At 45.4% G+C, this 20314-nt stretch overlaps 1 protein-coding gene across 1 annotated transcript; it reads left to right on the forward strand.

The window, feature by feature from the left end:
• Positions 1 to 5919: 5919 nt before the first annotated feature.
• Positions 5920 to 9787, forward strand: RPLP1 (ribosomal protein lateral stalk subunit P1). Its single transcript, XM_072739021.1, has 4 exons — positions 5920 to 6804; positions 7393 to 7467; positions 9336 to 9453; positions 9668 to 9787. Exons 1-4 carry the CDS (start codon positions 6733 to 6735, stop codon positions 9745 to 9747), a joined length of 345 nt encoding a protein of 114 aa, XP_072595122.1. The 5' UTR covers positions 5920 to 6732; the 3' UTR covers positions 9748 to 9787.
• The last annotated feature ends 10527 nt before the right edge of the window (positions 9788 to 20314 follow it).

The following is a 20314-nucleotide window of genomic DNA, read 5'->3' on the forward strand; positions in this document are numbered from 1 at the left end:
CCCAGTGCCACACTTAACTTCCCATCACCCACTACCTCTGTTGCCAGCTTCTGAATTGGCTTTTTAAAAAAATTTTTATGCAGTCCTGAGTGCAGCCCCAGAACCAACTCAGGTGAGAAGCCAAAAGCTTGAGCTATTGCACCTCCTTCTGGGAAACAAAAGTCTGTAATTGCCAAGCTGTTGAACTGTAACAAATGAAACAACTAAGGAAGAGTGCTATTTCAAATGCAATGGCAGAGGTACACATAATCAAATACTTTGGAAACAATCACAGTAGTGTGGTATCACAAAATAAATTCTCTAGCAACTGAACCCAAAGGTGCAAAATATTCTGATTTAATTGACAAATAATTCACAGCTATCAAAGAGATTAAGTGAACTTATAAGAAAACGTGATACAGTTTTGGAACAAAATTATTGAACAGGAGCTGTTTTTTTACCAAGGAGTTTTAAATTTTTTAAAAGAACCATACAAATTCTGGAGCTGACAAGTGAATGAGATGAAGAAATGCATTAGAGAGCTTAGCAAGTAGGGCAGATCAGATTGAAGAAGGAATTAGTGACTTAGAGGACAGGAATTTAGAAATGACTCAGGAGAGGAGAGCTAAGATTTAAAACAAAACAAAGCAAAACAAAAAACCTACAAAAGCTATCATATAGGATGAGAAAAACAAATATAACAGTCTACCAGAAGGAGAAGAAAGGGAAAGGGGAGCAGAGAGTATTTAGAGAAACAGTAACAGAACTTCTCAAACCTGGGGAAGGAACTAGAGAAGTAAGTCCTGGGTGCTATTATCTCAATGTGAAAATATCATCTCCAAGACACATTATAATGAATCTGTTAAAAGGCAGGGACACCCAGGCAACAAAGAAAGTAACCTACAAAGGAACCTCCATTAGCTTATTGGTGGGTTTCTCAAATTCTATAGACCAGTAGAGAGTAGAATGACTCATTCAAAATGTTGAAAAATAAAAACTGCTAGTCCAGAACACTTTATCTGGCAAAGATATACTTCAGATATGAAGGAGAAATAAGGGGTTTCCCTATATGTAGTTCGCCATTAGACCTGCTTTGCAAGAAATACTGAAAGGAGTTCTCCAAGCTGAAATGGAAAGATGCTAATTAGTGACATAAAAGCATATGAAATGACCCATACTCTAGACAAAGGTGAAAAAAACAGAATTAGAAAACTTGTCTTAGAATGATGTGCTAACTACTTATAAAAGCTTAAAAAGGGGGAACAACAATAACAAACTATAGCCACTATAATTCAATGAATTCACAGCAAAAAAAGGTAAACTGACACCAAAAGTATAAAAGGGGAGAATTAAAAGGATGGAAACTGTATATGAAGATAGTGTTATCAGCACAAAAAGGACCTAGATGTTTTATATAAGCCACATGGCAATCACAAAGCAAAAATCTAGAGAAAAGTACCAAAACATTAAAAAAGGGAGACTGAGCAAATCATCGTGGAAAACCATCACACTAAGAAAGACAACCAGAAACATGGGGAAAAAGAAACTACCAGAAGGCTAAATATGAGATGGCAGTAGTAAATCCTTAAGATCAATAATCATTCAATATAAATGGACTGAATTCATCCATCAAAAGATACAGAGTAGCTTGGTGATAAGAGCAAAACAAGACCCAACCATATGCTGCCTACAGGAAGCTCATTTCAACTTTTAAGACCAACACTGGCTCAAAGTGAAGGAATGGCAGAGGATATTCCAGGCAAGTGGAAAGCAAATGAAAGCAGGGGTAGCTATGCTTTTTATCAGACAAAACAGAGGTCAAGCCTAAAAACAATAAAAAGAGATAAGGTCATCGTATAATGATAAAGGGGAAAATACATCAGGAAGATAAAACAGTAATAAAGATATATGCACCCAACATTGCATCACCAAAATTTATTAAGCAAATACTAACATCCCAAAGGAGAAACAGACAGTACAATAACAGTTGGGGACCTAGGTGCCCCTCTGTCAGCAATGAATAAATCATCCAGGTAGAAAATCAACAAAGAAACTGAACTATAGAACAGAAGAACTTAATATTAGAGCATTCTAACCAACAGGGGCATAACACACATTCTTTTTCAGTGCACATGAAGTATTTTCCAGATCATGATAGAGCACAAAACAAATCTCAGCAAATTTAAGAAAACAAAACATATCAACTATCTTTTCTGACCATAATGGTATGAAACTAGGAATCAACAACAGAAGGGAGATTGAAAATTTAAAAATATGTGGAAACGACACAACATACTTTTGAATAACCAATGTGTCAAGAAATCAAAGGGAAACATTACCTTGAAACAAATGAAAATGGAAATATAGCATATCAAATCATTGAATGCAGTGAAAGTTCTGAAAGAAAAGCTTATAGGAATAAATGCATATGTTAAGGAATCAGAAAAATCACAAATAACCTTTCCCCTCAAACAACTAGGAGAAACCAGCTCAAAGTTAGCGGAAGGAAGGAAATTATAAATACCAGAGCGAGGGACGCCTGGTGGCTCAGCAGTTAAGCATCTGCCTTCGGCTCAGGGCGTGATCCTGGGATCTGGGATCGAGTCCCACATTGGGCTCCTTGAGGGCAGCCTGCTTCTCCCTCTATGTCTCTGCCTCTCTCTCTCTCTCTCTCTGTCTCTCATGAATAAATTAATAAAATCTTTTTAAAAAAATCAGAGCAAAAATAAATGGAATAGAGACCAGAGAAATAGAAAGGATCAACAAAACTAAAAGTTCTTTAAAAAGGTAAGCAAAATCAACAGATCTTTAACCAGATTAAGATAAAAAGACTCAAGAAATGAAAAAGGACACATTACAACTGATACTACAGACATATAGACATACTACTATGAAAAAATTGCATATCAACAAATTAGACACCTAGAAGAAATGGGTATGTTTCTAGAAACACAACATTAATCCACCAAGCCTAAGAAGAAATGAAATATCTGAAAGGATGAATAATGACTAGAGAGATTGAATCAGTAATCAAAACCCTCCCAACACAGAAAACCCCAGCACCAGATGGCTTCACCAGACCTTCAAAGAAGAATTAACAGCAGTCCTTCTCAAACTCCTGCAAAGAAATGATGAGGCTGGGATACTTCCAAACTCATTATGTAAGGTCAGATACCAAAGTGAGACCAGGACGCAGCAAGATAACCAGAAGTATCCCTAATGAATATAAATGGAAAAATTCTCTACAAAATATTAGCAAACTGAATTCAAGAACACAAAAAGAATTATATTATACACCATCAGGTGGGATTCATCTCTGGGATGCAAGGATGGTTCAATATATGCCAATCAACAAATATATCACATTAATACAATGAAAGATAGGGGTACCTGGGTGGCTCAGGTCATGATCCCAGAGTCCTGGGATCGTGCCCCACGTGGGGGAAGTCTGCTTCTCCATCTGACACCCCGGTGTTCTCCTGCAGACCTGTCCAATCCAACTGCCAGCCTCCCAGGTGTCCCTCCAAAGTGACTCCTGTCCTAAGGCACGGTGGAAATAAGTTCATGCACCAACATGCCTACAGTTCCTGCAGCTGAGCCTCTCAGCTGACTGCATGGAGCAAGCCTTGGCTGTTGGTGTCAGAAAAATCACAAATAACCTTTGTGAGGCAGACAGGCTAAGTGTAGACAGCTGAGGCAGACAGGCTAAGTGTAGACAGCTGGATTGTCAGTCCTGTCCACTAATGAAACCCACTGCTGCTGCAGAGGCCTCTCAACAGCGGGCAGTAAACTCTGAGGATGCCACAGCAGGCAGTGCAGCTAAGGGAAGCTAGCGGAGCTGAAGGCAATGGCAGCTCAGCCACAACACAGCCCACAAAGGGGACACCTGTTGAGCACCTGGTTCTGGTTACCATGGTGGGGGGTGGGGGGACTGCACTACAGGCCACAAGACCTTTTCTACACAAGGCCACTATTTTCAAGACCAGGAGATATAGTGGATTTACCTAATACACAAAACACAGACAACGAGGAGACAAGGATATGTCCCAAATCAAAGAATAAGACAAAATCACAGTAATAGAGCTAAATAAAACAGATAATACGCTTGATAAACAATTCAAAGTAATGGTCATAAAGATTCTCACTGGACCTGAGAAAACACGGCTGTGACATCATCAAGTATAATAGTATTCACATCATGGAGTGCCAGAGAGAGAGAGAGAGAGAAAAGACAGAAAACTCATTTGAAGAAAAAAACAGCTGAAGACTTCACCACTTAGGGGAAGGAAACAAACACCCAGGTTCAGAAAGCAAAGAGAGCCCCCAACAAGGTGAACACAAGGAGGTCCACACTGAAACACATGATAATTAAAATGGCAAAAAGTGATGATAAAGACACAATTTTATTTTATTTTTAAATTTTATTTATTTATTCATGAGGGCCAGAGAGAGAGAGAGAGAGAGAGAGAGAGAGAGAGAGAGAGGCAGGCAGAGAGAGAAGCAGGCTCCATGCAGGGAGCCTGATGTTGGACTCGATCCCAGGACTCCAAGATCATGCCCTGGGCTGAAGGCAGATGCTCAACTGCTGAGCCACCCAGGGATCCCGATAAAGATACAATTTTAAAAGCAGAGAAACAAAACAAGTTACACAGAAAATCCCATAAAGCTATGAGCTGATTTTTCAGCAGAAACTATGCAGGCCTGGGCAGCCCGGGTGGCTCAGTGGTTTAGCACCGCCTTCAGCCCAGGGTGGGATCCTGGAGACCTGGGATCAAGTCCCACGTCAGGCTCCCTGCATGGGTCCTGCTTCTCCCTCTGCCTGTGTCTCTGCCTTTCTCTTTTCCTATGTCTCTCATGAATAAATAAATAAATAAAATCTTAAAAAAAAAAAAAAAAAGAAACTATGCAGGCCAGAAGAAAGTGGCATGATATATTATTCAAAGGGCTAAAAGGAAAAAAAACAAGAATACTTCACTTAGCAAGGTTATTGCTCAGAAATTAAGGAGAGATTAAGCTTCCCAGACAAACAAAAGTTAAACTGGCCTGATAAGGAACGTTAAGGGGGATTCTTTAATTGGAAAAAGGCCATAACTAGAAGACAATTATGAAAGGAAAAAATGTCACAACTAAAAACAAACATACAATAAAGGTAGTAGGTTTATCCCTTATAAAACCCATATGGAAGTTAAAACACAAAAGTAGTAAAATCAATTATATCTACAAAATCAGCCAAAGCATACGCAAAATAAAAAGATGTAAAATATGATATTATATACATAAAATGTGAAGGGAGAGTAAAAATTTAGAGCTTTTAGAATGTGTTCAAACTTAATATAGACTGCAATATATATAAGATGTTATACATGAATCCAGTGGTAATCACAACTCAAAAACCTGTAAGAGGGCAGCCCGGGTGGCTCAGCAGTTTAGTGCTGCCTTCGGCCCAGGGTGTGATCCTAGAGGCCCAGGACTGAGTCCCACGTCCGGCTCCCTGCACGTCCGGGAGCCTGCTTCTCCCTCTGCCTGTGTGTCTGCCTCTCTCTGTGTGTCCCTCATGAATAACTAAATAAAATCTTTAAAAAAAAGAGGGAACAGATTGGTGGTTGCCAGAGGGAGGGATGGGATGGGCGAAGGGGGTCAAAAATTACAAACCTGCAGTTAAAAGTCACTGTGGGTGTAACGTACCACACGGTGACTATAGTTAATAGGACTGTGCGTCATATTTAAAGGCTGCCAAAAAAGCAGACCTTAAAAATGGTTATGTATAGTGATGTATGTTAACCAAGACTTACCATTTTTGCAATACACACAAATATCCAATCATAATGCTATACGCCGGAAATAAAAAATGTCATGTCAATCATACCTCAAAGAAAAAAAAAAAAAAAAAAGAAAGAAAGAAAAAGCCCAGCAACTCTCAATACGAATCCAACACCGATTTTATTAAGTTTCAAAAGATACAAAGTGGCAATGCAGCACCTAGACAAGAGAGGTTGCTTCAACTCATCTTTGGTATCTTAAGGGCACTTTCGAGGCATTTCCACCCAAACACGGAGTGCCTTCGTTATACCAACTGTCACGGAAAGCTCCCCTTCCTTCCCAGTAGATCCCTAATACGTAGGTCCCTAACAGTACTCACCCGCGGCGCTGGGCAAGGATGCGGGGAATCCCGGCAGGCCGCGGCTCAGCGCCCCGGGCACGGAAGGCGCTCGGATGCTGCTGCTGCTGCTGCTGCAAGCTTCTCTTTACCTCCTGCAGCTTTTTCTCTGAGACGTTGTCCTAAGCACCTGAGACCTCCCGGCAGACAGCTGCTGAGCTCCAGGTGCTCACAGCCCGCGGGGGGAGCCTGGTGACGTCATCAAACGTCCAAATAGCGTGACCCCGGATACACTACCTGGGGTGAACTCTATTTACTCACGTCACTTTTTCCTAAAAGTATTTTTACTGTCTCAGGAGCCCCGAGTTTTACCCCAACCAAGAGAATTCGCAGCCGCAGGTACCTGATAACCTCTTGACCCCGCTCACCAACGAGTCACGCTATGTGCGCAGGCGCGTTCTCGCCCCGCCTCTTCCGCCAGTAGCGGGCGCCGATTGGTCCGTGGGATTCGTATAAGATGCTGCGCGCAGGCGCGGGATCTCCTTTCCTCAGCTGCCGCTAAGGTGCTCGGTCCTTCCGAGGAAGCTAAGGCCGCGTTGGGGTGAGGCCCTCACTTCAGCCGGCGACTAGCACCGCGCTCGGCACGCGCCCTCGCCATGGCCTCCGTCTCGGAGCTCGCCTGCATCTACTCGGCCCTCATCCTGCACGACGACGAGGTGACGGTCACGGTGAGTGCGGGCCCGGGCGGGCGTCGGCCTGTGGCCGGCCGCTTTCCGTGCGCTGGCGGGGCGCCCTGCTAGGCCCTTCCGGCCGAAGCCGCGGCCAGCGGCGTCCCGGCGGCGGTGCGGGCGGGCCCACGTGCGTGCGTGCCCACGTGCGTGTGTGCGTGCTTACGTGCGTGCGGGCCCACGTGCGTGCAGGCGGGCCGTGCGGGCGGGCCCACGTGCGTGCGTGCGGGCGGGCAGACCGGTTTGTCCCGACGGCATCCCAGGGCCGGGATGCGGGATGCGGATGGAGCGCATGTCAGCTTGCTGCACCTGCTGCCCCGCGAGGTGACCGGCACGCGGGGGCCGGTGCGTCTCCGGTGATCGTAAGGGTCCTGAGAAATTTTTCGTTTTAAATAAATATACGCGAAATACAGACACAGTATTTGGTGCGGTTAAACGTGGTTTCTGGACACACGTTTTGAGTGATTTACTTTCAGTTGCAGTGGTTTGGAGACGTTTCCGAAAACTGCGCTTTGCTTGCTCATGGAATGCGGGTTTTTCTGTTTTTGTTTTTGTTTTTTTTTTAATTTTTTTAAATTATTTTTTTAGGAGGATAAGATCAATGCCCTCATTAAAGCAGCGGGTGTGAATGTTGAGCCTTTCTGGCCGGGTTTGTTTGCAAAGGTAAGGAAATGGCAGCAGAGTGATTTGGAGAAGCAGATTTGGGGAGATCAGGGATTTACAAAGTCAGGTGTCCTTGTAACACGAGAGCGGCTCATAGTTCCATATCTAGAGTCTAAAATTTTTCTTTAACTTCCTTTTTTTTTTTTTTTTAAGATTTATTTATGAGAGATGCAGAGAGAGAGAGAGAGGCAGAAACAGGCAGAGGGAGAAGCAGGCTCCATGCAGGGAGCCCAATGTGGGACTAGGCCCCGGTCTCCAGGGTCACGCCCTGGGCGGAAGGCAGGGCCTAAACCGCTGAGCTACCCCACACGTCCCCCTCTTTTCCTTCTTGTTTGCAGTCTGGTTTCTTTTTCTTTCTGTTCTGAAATCATGACACACACACATATATGTACATGCATACATAAATGTTATACACCCACCGGATGACTCCTTAAGAGTCACCCAGGAGGTAATACTGCCCGTGCCCTTCCATTTTTCTTTTTAAATACATAACAATTTTATTGATCCATCAGAAAAAAATAAAAGCTACAGTGCCAACTTGCGTCCCCACTCGGGCTAAATTAGCCCTTAAGCACAGATTATGATTCTTAGCTGGTTCTTCTCAATGTCCAAAGTTAATTTTTAATCAAGGATTTCTCCTGGAAATAAGATTTTATTTTATTTTTTTTATTTTTTATTTTTTTAAATTAATTTTTATTGGTGTTCAATTTACCAACATACAGAAACACACCCAGTGCTCATCCCATCAAGTGTCCACCTCAGTGCCCGTCACCCATTCCCCTCCAACACCTGCCCTCCTCCCCTTCCACCACCCCTAGTTCGTTTCCCAGAGTTAGGAGTCTTTATGTTCTGTCTCCCTTCCTGACATTTCCCAACATTTCTTTTCCCTTCCTTTATATTCCCCTTCACTATTATTCATATTCCCCAAATGAATGAGAACATACACTGTTTGTCCTTCTCTGATAAGATTTTAAATCATCATTTTTCATTCGCATTAGGATAACCATTGAGATCGGCGTCCTGTATCATATGTAAGAAGAGGAATATTGTGTGAGAGCTATGACTCCATTAGTTCATGGTTAATTTGTGCAACAATGAAATGGTAAAAATAGCAGTGACAGGCCCCAGAGATGAGTGTCCAACCGCCCTACAGAGACGTCATGAATTGGTGTGAAGCAGGGGCAGAGCCGTCCCTTATAAAATTGTCAAACTCTTTAACCTCATGAACATTTAGATCTCATAACCGGGTTTCATGGAAATTGGATGTAGTGGCCCTTATTTTGACCATTGACTGTTGGGATATAAAAAGATCAATGAAGACAAGATTCCTACACAAGGAACTTGGTATTATTTTCTATTATATATGTTACTTAGTCTCTGGCAGGAGGCAATTAGCTTTGTCTCTTAAGGTTGTGTCCTCCAAAGAGCTTTGAATGATTGAAAACATTGTAGTTTCAATAAAGGTACTCCTCTTTAATAAAGTCCCTGGACTTCGCGGTCTGAAAAATTGAATTCACTCTTAAGATGTGGAACTGAAAGAATCTTGGTTTGAGTATTTAAGGAAGCTTGAGTTTTTTGCCAACAACTGAAGCCAGCATTTTGCGGCCAGTCTCTCAGTTATTCTGTAAGATTTAAAGCTTGAGTAGGTTTTCTTGTGATTAGTTTTTAATATAGCTCTGTGTCCCTAAGTCCTAGGAAATCTCAGTAGCAGACAATGTCACTGGCAGATGCAGCAAAGGAGAAGGATGGGCAATATAGTGTTGGGGATTGATTGCTGTCAGTTCAAAAGGGAGGTTCCTTTGGAGGTGGGAGGTTTGTAACAACAAAAGGCCAGAACTGAGTGTGATCTGTTTGCACATGTGTTGCAGGCCCTGGCCAACGTGAACATTGGGAGCCTCATCTGCAATGTAGGAGCTGGTGGACCTGCCCCAGCAGCTGGCGCTGCGCCAGCGGGAGGTCCTGCTCCTTCCACCGCTGCTGCCCCAGGTAGAAAACTTTTTTGGTATTGGAGGGAGGAGCGTGGAGATTAAGAGCAATCCTGCCTATAATACTTAGTTTGCTAAAAGAGTAGACGATAGAAATCCTAAAACCAGGGACATAGTTGGAAGTCCTCGGGTATTTTTGACCATGTAAATTGAAGGCCTGGAGCTCGTTGGAGTTTATAATACTGACAAGGTGTGTTACTGTTTTTATTTTTTAGCTGAGGAGAAAAAAGTGGAAGCCAAGAAAGAAGAATCTGAGGAGTCTGATGATGACATGGGCTTTGGTCTCTTTGACTAAACTTTTATAAGCTGCTCAATAAAAAGCTGAACTCCTGGTTGCTGTCGGTTTTTCAGTTGTTTGAGGATGTTCTGCGTAAGGATGATCTCATTTCTGCAACACTAGTTTTTAGCCTTTATTGGTATGACACCAACTGGGTTTTCCCCCCTGCCACCACCTCATGGTGAGGAACAGTACACCAGCCAGGTGCTGCACCAAGAATGTACCTAATACTGCCTCTAGAACTGCATGGAGAGGTAGGAGAAGGGCAGATGCCTTGTCAGGGTCACCTTGAGTTCATGATAACCAGGTCTGTCCCTTTTGACAGGAATAAGAGTCAGTGATAGTGGTGGTACAATCAAGGCCTCTTAAAGAACTCCCAAGTATAGGGGATCCCTGGGTGGCTCAGCGGTTGAGCATCTGCCTTCGGCCCAGGGTGTGATCCTGGAGTCCTGGGATCGAGTCCCACATCGGGCTCCCTGCATGGAGCCTGCTTCTCCCTCTGCCTGTGTCTGTCTCTGTGTGTCTCCAGAATAAATAGATAAAATCTTAAAAATCCCAAGTATAATTCTGGTACAAATTTTTGAGCTATGCTGAGCCATCTGAAGTGGAATACTGATATATCCCTGGGTTTATAATTCAGCAATACTGTGAAGGAGTAGTGGAAATTCAGGTTTGAGTCCCCATTTACAGAGACTAAAACCCTAGTTCAAACCTGTATTTTGACTTAAGTAGGGTTTAGGGAAGGGGGTGGCTGAGCACTGGTGTGGAGACTGGTTCACTTTGAAATGTCAGAGGACACCTATTTGGATTTATAAAATAGTCATCAGAGCACCTATTCGGTGCCAGGCATCTGAACATCTAACCCTTTCCTCTGTCTCCCAGTTTTAAGAGAGACCAGGAGTTGATGAAAAGACTTTCTAGGCCCAACTGTCCTCCAGTGAAAGATGTAGAAGACCATTAGCGTTAAGTTACACCACCACATGGGTAAGTAGCTGGTGTACCTTACAAAATTGAACACCTAATCCAGCTGTTCTGTTCCTGTAGTTGCCCAAGAGGAAGTATGGACATCTGGGTGCATCTCTGGGAATGTTAAAAGCAGTGCTTGAAAGATAGCAAAAACCTCAAATATCCATCAACCAGAAAACAAGTGATCTCAAATTATCAGCAGTGAAAGTGAGCTATGGATATAGAAGAATTCTTAAGGTTTAGATGTTACTGGTATTCAAGTTTTGGAGTTTTCATGTATTACGATCCTTTGAGCATGTGAGGAATGGGTCATAAAGTGATTGTGGGGGTTCCCAGATGGTTAGGTAGAGCATGCAGCTCTGATCTTGGAGTTAGAGTTTTAAGCCCCACGTTGGGTGAAGAGCTTAAGTACTTAATTTTCCTCCATCAGCTAACAGTGCTGTGTTGATCTCAAGCATGTCCTGTCCTCTGCACGACAATCCCATGGTAAGACCATGTCATGGGTCAGAGGTTAACGAGGGAAAGACTAGTAAATGAGTGGAAGGATTCAGACAGGCTCCGACTGCTACTCTCCCCGTGCCTCTGCTCCTTTATCCTGTCCTGTGTCAGTCTAAGGACAACACCTGCCTCACTGGGTTCTAGAGATCTGAGATGACAGGAATTGCGCTTGGTGAGCACTGAAGTGTCAGAAGGGAATATGGACACTTAGCCAAGGAAATATTTTGAATGGATTAAAGAACACTTAAGATAAAGGAAAACTGGATCTAGAACAGCTGAAAATTAAGTGGTAAATTGGGATATAAGTATCAAGTTCAGTTATCCAAACTATACAGTGAACATGTTTTCTGTAATACTCAAGTAGTAACATGGCCTCATGGGTGGGTCTAGCTTTTGAAAAGAAATCTTTTAATGTAAAAATCTAAATACAGCTAAATACCTTTATAAAGAATGATATTCAAACAAGGAGATCCACTTAGATGTGTAGAGATGCTAACATATTCACTTAATTTTGAATTATAAAGTCTGCCCAGGAGACCCTGGGTGGCCTAGTGGTTGAGCATCTGCCTTTGGCTGAGGTTGTGATCCCGGAGTCCTGGGATCGAGTCCCGCATCGGGTTCCCCATAGGAAGCCTGCTTCTCCCTCTGCCTATGTCTCTGCCTCTCTATCTATATATATAGAAAGTCCGCCCAGTTATGCTCCCCTTTTAGTTTCCCTGACTCTTAATTTCCTCTTTGCAAAATGGGGATAATACCTAGTTTAAACTGGGGGATGAACTTGCCCATCAATGTTTGCTGGTATGCAGATGTTATTTCCCTTCTGTGTAAGGTACAAAAAACACAGCTGGTATCCCTGGTTCTCAGAATCCCATGGTCCAGCAAGCCTAAGCCTGTGCCCTTCAAACCTCCTCCCTGCCAGTCCTTTGCAATCAGGCAGCAGCTTTGGTTTCTCATGACTGGTTTCACACTACTGATTGTTCACCAAACATACTTGCTATTTTTTTTTTTTTTTAAGATTTTATTTACAGAGAGGCAAGAGACACACAGGCAGAGGGAGAAGCACGCTCCATGTAGGGAGCTCCATGTGAGACTTGATCCTGGGTCTCCAGGATCATGCCCTGGGCTGAAGGCGGCGCTAAGACCCAGGATCATGCCCTGGGCTGAAGGCGGCGCTAAACTGCTGAGCCACGGGGGCTGCCCCATACTTGCTATTTTGTTTAAAAAGTTCCATTGTTCCTAAGATTCCAAAGGTTCAACTCTCCTTTGGCCACTGAGGGCATACCCAGGTCCATGGCTGGCTCACCCTTCCCTTTTTATAATCTTGCATCAGCAAGGAGCCAGGATTAGGTGTAGGGGAGAATTTTAGGAACAGACTTGCTCACTACAAACCATCTAAGAACAATGAGTTTTAAAACAATCCATTTTGTCACCAAATGTTGCACAATGGGATAAAAAAAAAAATCCAAAGCTCCTGTCAACTGTTACACTTTTTTTTTTCTTCTAAAAATGAGAGAACTATACATGAAATTCTAAAACCACCTTTTGGAAAAGAGAAACACTCTAATTAAAGTGAAAGAATTCAAAATATTTATGCAACAAAACAACTTGGAATATTGCTACAAATTCAAATAAAATATGTCAAATCCTTCCTCCCCATAATTTGAAAGAACAGATACAGTAAAGTTCTGAGGGAACAGTGGGAGCCAGGTGTTCATTGGCTTGGTTGAATAGTGCTTTATAGTTTAGAAGTGACCTTGATGGTTTTCCCATTCTGAACTTTACCATGTCAGGAGAACTTAATTCACCGTTTGTACACCAGACTTGCTCGGAGAGTTTGGCTGGTTTGCGCAGCTAACGTAAGGCAAAGCTGGGCCTGCCACCTCGGTCATCTCCAGTAGCTCTACCACCACACAGCATCCCCTCCACATGCACTTTAAGGTACGGTGATGAGCCTTTTTCCTCTGTCACCATAAAAGCCACGTCTCCATCTTCTTATCTTTGCAAACAAGGCTGGATAATTCAACGTGAGGTAGACATGGGCTACTTTCAAGAGAGCTTTGGTATTTTTAGTCCTTCTGGAGCAGCCAGGAGGTGGCCCTCAAAGTCGGATCGCAGACAGCACACAGCATGCATCGGGAACCGTGAACTGTTCAGGTCTGATGCAGCAATCTTCTGGAACACTTATACCAGGGCACGGGGTCAGGGGCCATGGTGAATTTTCACAGGAGTGCTCAAATAGTTACGGGCTTCCAAAGAGCCCTCCAATTTCTACTCAATTTAACCCACTGGAGCGTCCACTCTTCTGGTTCCTATACTTTGAGGGTTATTAGGACATCCAGTTACAATGGGGAAAAAAAAAGTGCATTTCACCTTTCCTATCTTTGCACTTGCTATTCCCCACTCTCGCCAGGCCACCGACTACCTGTCCCAGTCAGTGCCATTCCTTCAAGCCTTAGGAAGCCCACCCCAGGCTGTCTTAAATCCTCCGCCAAGAGGGCCCTGTCTTACGACTTCTTAAAGGAGATGTGTAATTAGGCGTTTGTCATTGTGCAGCATTTTCCTCCCTTAAACAGTTAAGCTTGGGGCTTGGGGCTGTGTCGCTCGGCTATATCCTCAATACTTATCACGATGTCTGGCTCCTCCTTGGTGTTCAATGCGTATTCCTCACATTGTCCAGCCCTCTCCTTTTACACGTGAGGAAACCGGGGGCCCAGAGGGGAGGAGGGACTGCCCAGCAGCAGTGAATGGGACAGCAGAACTGGAACCCAGGTCCCTGGACCAGCAGATGCTCTTATCATTGTAGCAGGCCGTACAGGGGCACAAAACCAGGCCTATCCGCCACCGCAAGCTTGCTTGCTTGCTTGCTTGCTTGCTTGCTTGCTTGATTCATTCATTCATTCATTCATTCATTCATTCATTCCGTTGCCACTTAGTACGCACCTTCTAGGTAGCCAGGTACAGGCGTGGGCGGTCAGGCCCTGAAGTGGGCACCCGCGGGACCCGGCTCCGTGAACGGAAGGCAGGTCCGTCCGGAGAGCTCCCCAGGTGAGGCCCGGGCCAGGCCTTAGCGCTGACCTGGAAACTCCCAGCCAGTGGGGCAGCAGAAGCTAAGGCGGGCGCCCGGGAGCCTGCAAACTGCCTTCCGGACACAGTGACCGGTCACCCTCCCTGTCAACGTCCACGTCGTCTGGGATGACGGAGAAGGTGCACGAGCTCGGAGGCGGAGGGCAGGCGGCCGAAGGGTCCTCTGCTCGCCTCGGCTTCACGTGGCGGAGGCGAGCAGGTCCTCAACCCGCCCGGGTACGGGGGACAGGGAGCCCCGCGCTCGAGCTTTTATAGCTCGCTGCTGGCCAATCAACGTCCGCGCTGGGGGGTGGGCGGGGCGAGAGGCGGGGCTAAAAGCCGAGCGTGGCCGAGGGAAGCCGAACTTCTCAATTGCACCGAGGCCCGTTGACCACTAGGGTGCGCGCGGGGGCGCGGAGCCGTTTGCGCATGCTCCTCACCATCCATCCCGCTAGCGAAAGCTCCCGCGTCAGGTGTGGGGGAGCGTTGGCGGGCTCGGGCCCCGGTTAGGGAGCCGTCTCCGCCGGGAGACTCCAGCGCTCTCGCTAGCTGGCGGGATGGGATGGTGCATGTTTGCAAACTGGGAATAACGACCCTTTCCTGCCCCAGGGCTGGTTTCTGAAGGAAGGGGCTGGTTGGATATTGCAGGTTAACCTCACCTCCGCTAGTTCCCTGTTTTACTCTGGGGACGTGGGTGCTGACTCTTCCCAGCACCTTCGTTTCCAGAAAGCGTTTTCGTCCGGAGAAAGAAGTGAAGCTTGGCTCTGCATTTGGCTGCTCATCATCCGGCTGAGTCCCCTGGGAAAAAGCAAAACACTCAAATGAAGCAAACAGCAACAAACGACCCAGTTTCCTGGGCCCCTGCACAGGGCCGAGGAACCGAAACCTCTGTGTGTGTGTGTGGGGGGGGGGGGGGGGGGGGGGGACGGGAACCTGCATTTGCACAAGCCCTCCAGGAGGCTCTGATGATCAACTTTGCAAACTCCTGGTTTAGGGCAAACCCAGCATCTCCCGCGGTGCCTGACACAAGCACAAGGTGCATCATAAACATGACTGAATTAGTAACCGCCTTCAAATATTGGAGGGTTTGACAGTTGGGTAATAAACCACGGTGACAACACTCGGAACATGGACTGCTGGTTGAAGTGTAAATTACTACCACTTCTTAAGGAGAGCGATTGGGTTCCATCTCTCAGAATTAAAAGAGCCCTTGCATCCAAGAATTTCACTTGTAGAAACCCATGCAAAAATACACCTACAATCTCAATGAAGCATTTTTGTAAGAAGAAAATTGCAGGAGAGGAGGCTTTCATGTGGCTATTAACAGGAGTGCTGCTACTGAAAGATACCTAGAATAGCTTGTGAAGAGAAGCAAGCTGAGGATCAGTATAGATAATATGACCCTAAGAGATTCACATGCATATGTTTGTACGTGTATAGGGGATTTCTGGAAGGATTCAAGGAAAAAAAAAACTGGTAAAAGGTAAAAGATTACCTCTGAGGAGAAGAGTTGGAAAGGAGGGGAGTGAGATTTTTCCATTTCAGCTTATCCATTCCATATTGCTTGGAGTTTTAAAAACCACAACCATGTATTACTTTTAATAGCTATTTTAAAAATTATTTATTCGTGAGATACACAGAGAGGGAGAGAGGCAGAGACACAGGCAGAGGGAGAAGCAGGCTCCATGCAGGCAGGCCCACGCAGGACTCGATTCCAGGTCTCCAGGATCAGATGACCTGGGCTGGAGGCGGCGCTAAACTGCTGAGCCACCAGGACTGCCCATACTTTTGATAGGTTTTAAGTCTGATTTAGTAATGGCATTGTGGTCTTTCTTGAGCACTGCTTAGCCGATTAAAGCAACTAATCTATTGTCACACCTCTGGGTCAGAAGATTGCAGCACTTGCTGTTAACCAGGAGGAATGGGATGGGGCACATTTGTAAATTAGGAATAATGACCTGTTCCTGCCACAGGGCTGTGTTTTGTTTTGCTTTTTTGGGAGGGGGTTGGGGAGCAACAGTTAACACTAATTTTTTAAACAAGTGAAGGGGTGGGCACCCGGGTGCCTCCATCAGTTAAGCATCTGCCTTCAGCTCAGGTTGTGATCCCAGGGTCCTGGAATCAAGCCCTGCAGCTCACTCCCTGCTCCTTGGGGATCCTGCTTCTCCCTCTTTCTCTCGTGAGTAAAATAAAAATAAAGTAATTTTTTAAAAAAGTGAAGGGGCTTCAATATAAAAGAAAGCAATGAACTTATTTTATGTAGCTCTGGAGGGAAGAACTCTGACCAGTTGGGAGACAGTTTTAGCTCAAAATAAGGAAAGTAAGGAAAAACTTTGCAGGCCATCAGCCTGAGGCTGGGATGGGGAATGCAATGTCTGCTTCTGGGAGGAGTGTGGACTAGATGCCTCTTGCGGCTCTGAGATACCACAGGTCTTTAAGGATATGGGTTAAATGCTGTCACATTGCCTGGATTAACTCGAATCCCACCCTGCCACTGAACAGGGCCGTGTAATGTGAGGCTGGTCATCTAAATGCTTATGTGCCTCAGTTTCTAATTTACACAATAGGGATAATGATGACACCTCCCTCATCGAGTTCATAGAAATACATGATATGGCACATGCGAAACACTCAGCACAGTTCCTCTTCAAAAGTGTTTGTTAGTATTTCTTTAGCAGTTTTGCATGATGGATCGACAGTTAAGATTAAAAAGAGAATCACAGAAAACATTTCTACTATTGGGGGGATGATTTTAATTTTACACCCTGAAATATTTATGGAAACCACTAAATATGGGATTTTGAGGATTAATGGATTAAGTAGACCAGTAGAATTGCCTGTATGCCGGATGGCTTTGCTTACAAATGGGAATTTTTGGAAGTTTGTTTTCCGGATGCTGCCTCAATGCTGCCCCATAGTGGCCAGTCATAGGCCCGGCTACTTAGACGGGCTACTCTGGCCTTTTCTTACCAGAGCTCACCTGGCTGGGTGGGGTGTGTGAGTCAGGCAGGCTGGGGTGGTGGGCTGTGGGTGGGCCCAGGGGTGAGCAAGTCAGTCCACACCTTACAAAGGAAGGGCTTGTTTGTATGCCCACCAGTGACTCAGCCAAGAGGAAACCAAGTGCGCTTTATTTAATATGGTCATGCCTCCTGTGTAATTTACTTTGGACATTTGACTTTTCCTCTTAGCATGCTCAAGTTCATTTCTCATCAAAAAACAAAGAAGCAGCTTACTGAGCTGCTGTGCTATCTGGCGTGCCCTTGGCTTTCCTCCAAAGTTGTTGGAAGAAACAACCACATGAAAACCACTTCTGCTTTTGCCATAAAACTGGTGGAGGCTGTTTTGTTGTTACAAGGTCTCATGTGAAAATTCTTTTAAAATTTAGGGCCAAGAGAAAGTTTTGTATCCTCTGAGGAATTGGTAGCCATACCTTTTATAATAATAATAAGAGCTCTGTGACTTACCAGGCTTGCCTCTCGGCCTCAGCTACTTGAGAAACAGGGCCAGGCTGGATGCCTAATCTCAGCAGTTAAATTGACCCCAAATGGATAATGTTTTCTCCTTGTTTTTTTGGCACTAATTAAAAAAAATTTTTTTGTGTGTGGCTCTTCTAATGATTTTGCTGCATATTTGTACTTTGATCTACGCTCTCCTATTTGAAGAAGGAGGCAAGGAATCCATAAGTTAAATGAGAAGTGGAGAATTTGAGTTTTTTTTTTTTTTTTTTTTTTGTGAAAAGATATTTGAGATGATTTTAAGTCAGCGGTTGCACTTGGGTTTTTGAAACTAACAAATTTATGGGTCAAAGTTTTCAGAATGTAATGTGTCTTTACTTGGAAAAATGAGAAGCTCATGTAAATAAGGCCATGAAGGAAGTGGTAACTTGTGGGCAAAAGATCAGCAGCTATTAAGGTTCATTTCCTTATCCACTACCACCAAGGATAATATTGAATCAGTGTTGACAATTAGAGATGGAAAGCTGGTAGCCTCTTTGGATCAAAAACATTTTTTTCCCACTACTGTCTGACATGCCTTTAGGAGGGCTTCATGTCATTGTAATTGTGAATATTTTATTATTTTCTTAAAAGAGTGTATTTATTCATGAGAGACACAGAGAGAGGCAGAGACATAGGCAGGGGAAGAAGCAGGTTCCCTGCAGGGAGCCTGATGCAGGACTCCATCCAAGGGCTGCGGGATCACGCCCTGAGCCAAAGGCAGACGCTCAACCACTGAGCCACTTTTTTTTTTTTTTTTTTTTACAGGTGCCCCTGTAATTGTGTCTAAATACAAAAACAGTTCAGGGAAGGTTAAGACATTAGTTCCTTGACACCTCTGAGCAAAGGAGATCCATCCCTAGCTTCTCTTTTCAGATGCAGTTTCTGCCTCCTTCCCAAGCAAGGCGGCTCCTTGCAAGATCAGAGGCTGGCTGTTGGGGAGGGAGGCCTGTGTGACATCAGATAAAGCCCCTGACCTCCCGACCCCGTGAAGATGTCTCTACAGCCTGTGCCAGTGAAGTCACCTACCAGCCCTCCGGGCGCGCCCAGCTCTTCGCTCTGCTTACTCTCAAGTAAAGCCTTCCTTTTGTTTACCCAGCAAAGATTCTTTTAAGACAGGCTAAGCACACGGTTTACTCTGCTAACAAGCTTTGGCATTTATTGTGAGGACCTGTGTTGACTTATTCTTGAGTCTTCATTGACATTCACTGGGAAATGTCAACGCAAACACAAGGAGACATCCTGGGAGCCTGCAGGCCTGACAAAGTGCTCCGGAAAGGGCCATCCTTCCTGTTTTGGTTAGAACCACCTTGAGAGTTAAAAAAAATCACAATAATATACCCACCCTAAGAGATTTTAATGATCTTTTAGTTTTTAGGTTCAGTATCTGAACACTTTATGCTAAAGTTCTCTAGAAAGCTTCCTGTGTTGATTCTGGACGAGACTCGGTTTCCTGCCAGCCACTCGGTGGGCCTCCTGCCAAGTGCACAGTCCTGAGCATGCTGGGGACCATGGCACGGCCGCAGAGCACGTTTATTGTGGGTTCAAGTACAGCTTGGCCTCTAGGTGATTGTGTGATCTTGGGACAGTCATTTCTTCTCTCTGGCTCTCAGTTTTCTATCTGTGCGGTGAAGGGAAGTGGTCTACATACGCGCCTCTGCAGCTACACTGGGCCCCAGGCCTGAACACAGGCCCTGAGAAGGCACAAAAATGTTTGTTTTGAATTACGGGATGAATAAGCTACACCAGCTGATCTCTTGGGTCTTGCTCTGACATCTTGTGCCTGAATGCCTCCAAAAGGCAGGCTCAGCTTGAGTCATAGTCTGACAAGATCTGCTAACAGGGTCACTGTAGACAACCACAAACCCCCAACGTCTGGATCGGGCTTTGTGGCTGCCAAGTGATCTCACCTGCCTCTGCCTCTCGTCTTCCCCGGCTCCCCATCCAAGCTGATGTTGTAAAGGAAACATCTTTTTAGGTGAGGGGACTGTGTATTTGGTTTGTCTTTGTTGCCTGGAAACTGTTGACATCCCGAGACATTCTGTTGCCTTCACTGGGTAATGAAAAATTGATGACTTTTTTCTCTGTCAACAAACTCGCAGCCTGTTCACCTTGGCTGGGAATGGGTGGGAAGCTGGCTCCTTACTCGGCAGCTGTTTGCTCTCTTCCAAGCACTTGGGTTTGCTTGACTTAGAGGCGGGGGCGGGGGCTGGGTCGGGGGCGGGGCCGAGCCGGGGGACCCGAGGAGTGCGGCTGTGTGTGGCCGCTCACCTGGAAAGAGCTGCTTGGCCGTCCTTCAGGCTCCTTCGGTTCCTGCAAATGCCTCTGCCCGCGGATCCGCCACAGCTCTGCCCTCTATGTGCCCCTGTGCGCCCTCCCAGAATCCTGCTCTGGTCTCCTCGGCCCTGGATCCGCCCTGTCCTCCAGGCCCTGGGGACGGCCCGCAATGCACAACCACGCGCTTCCATTCCACTGTTTCTCCTCCTGGCCGTGCCTTAGCCTTGCTGGGCGACCCCCCCCCCCGCCCCCGCCTCCCCCACCGCTGTGCCCCGCCCCATGCCTCC

The sequence above is a fragment of the Vulpes vulpes genome, chromosome 15 (assembly GCF_048418805.1).
Source record: "Vulpes vulpes isolate BD-2025 chromosome 15, VulVul3, whole genome shotgun sequence".
Classification (NCBI taxonomy): Eukaryota; Metazoa; Chordata; class Mammalia; order Carnivora; family Canidae; genus Vulpes; species Vulpes vulpes.

Bases quoted from the DNA above. Each gene is read 5' to 3' on its own strand.
- RPLP1 (XM_072739021.1), top strand. From the start codon at position 6,733: ATGGCCTCCGTCTCGGAGCTCGCCTGCATCTACTCGGCCCTCATCCTG. The intron at 7,468-9,335 runs GTAAGGAAATGG...CATGTGTTGCAG, and splicing joins GGCCGGGTTTGTTTGCAAAG to GCCCTGGCCAACGTGAACAT. The intron at 9,454-9,667 runs GTAGAAAACTTT...TTTATTTTTTAG, and splicing joins TTCCACCGCTGCTGCCCCAG to CTGAGGAGAAAAAAGTGGAA.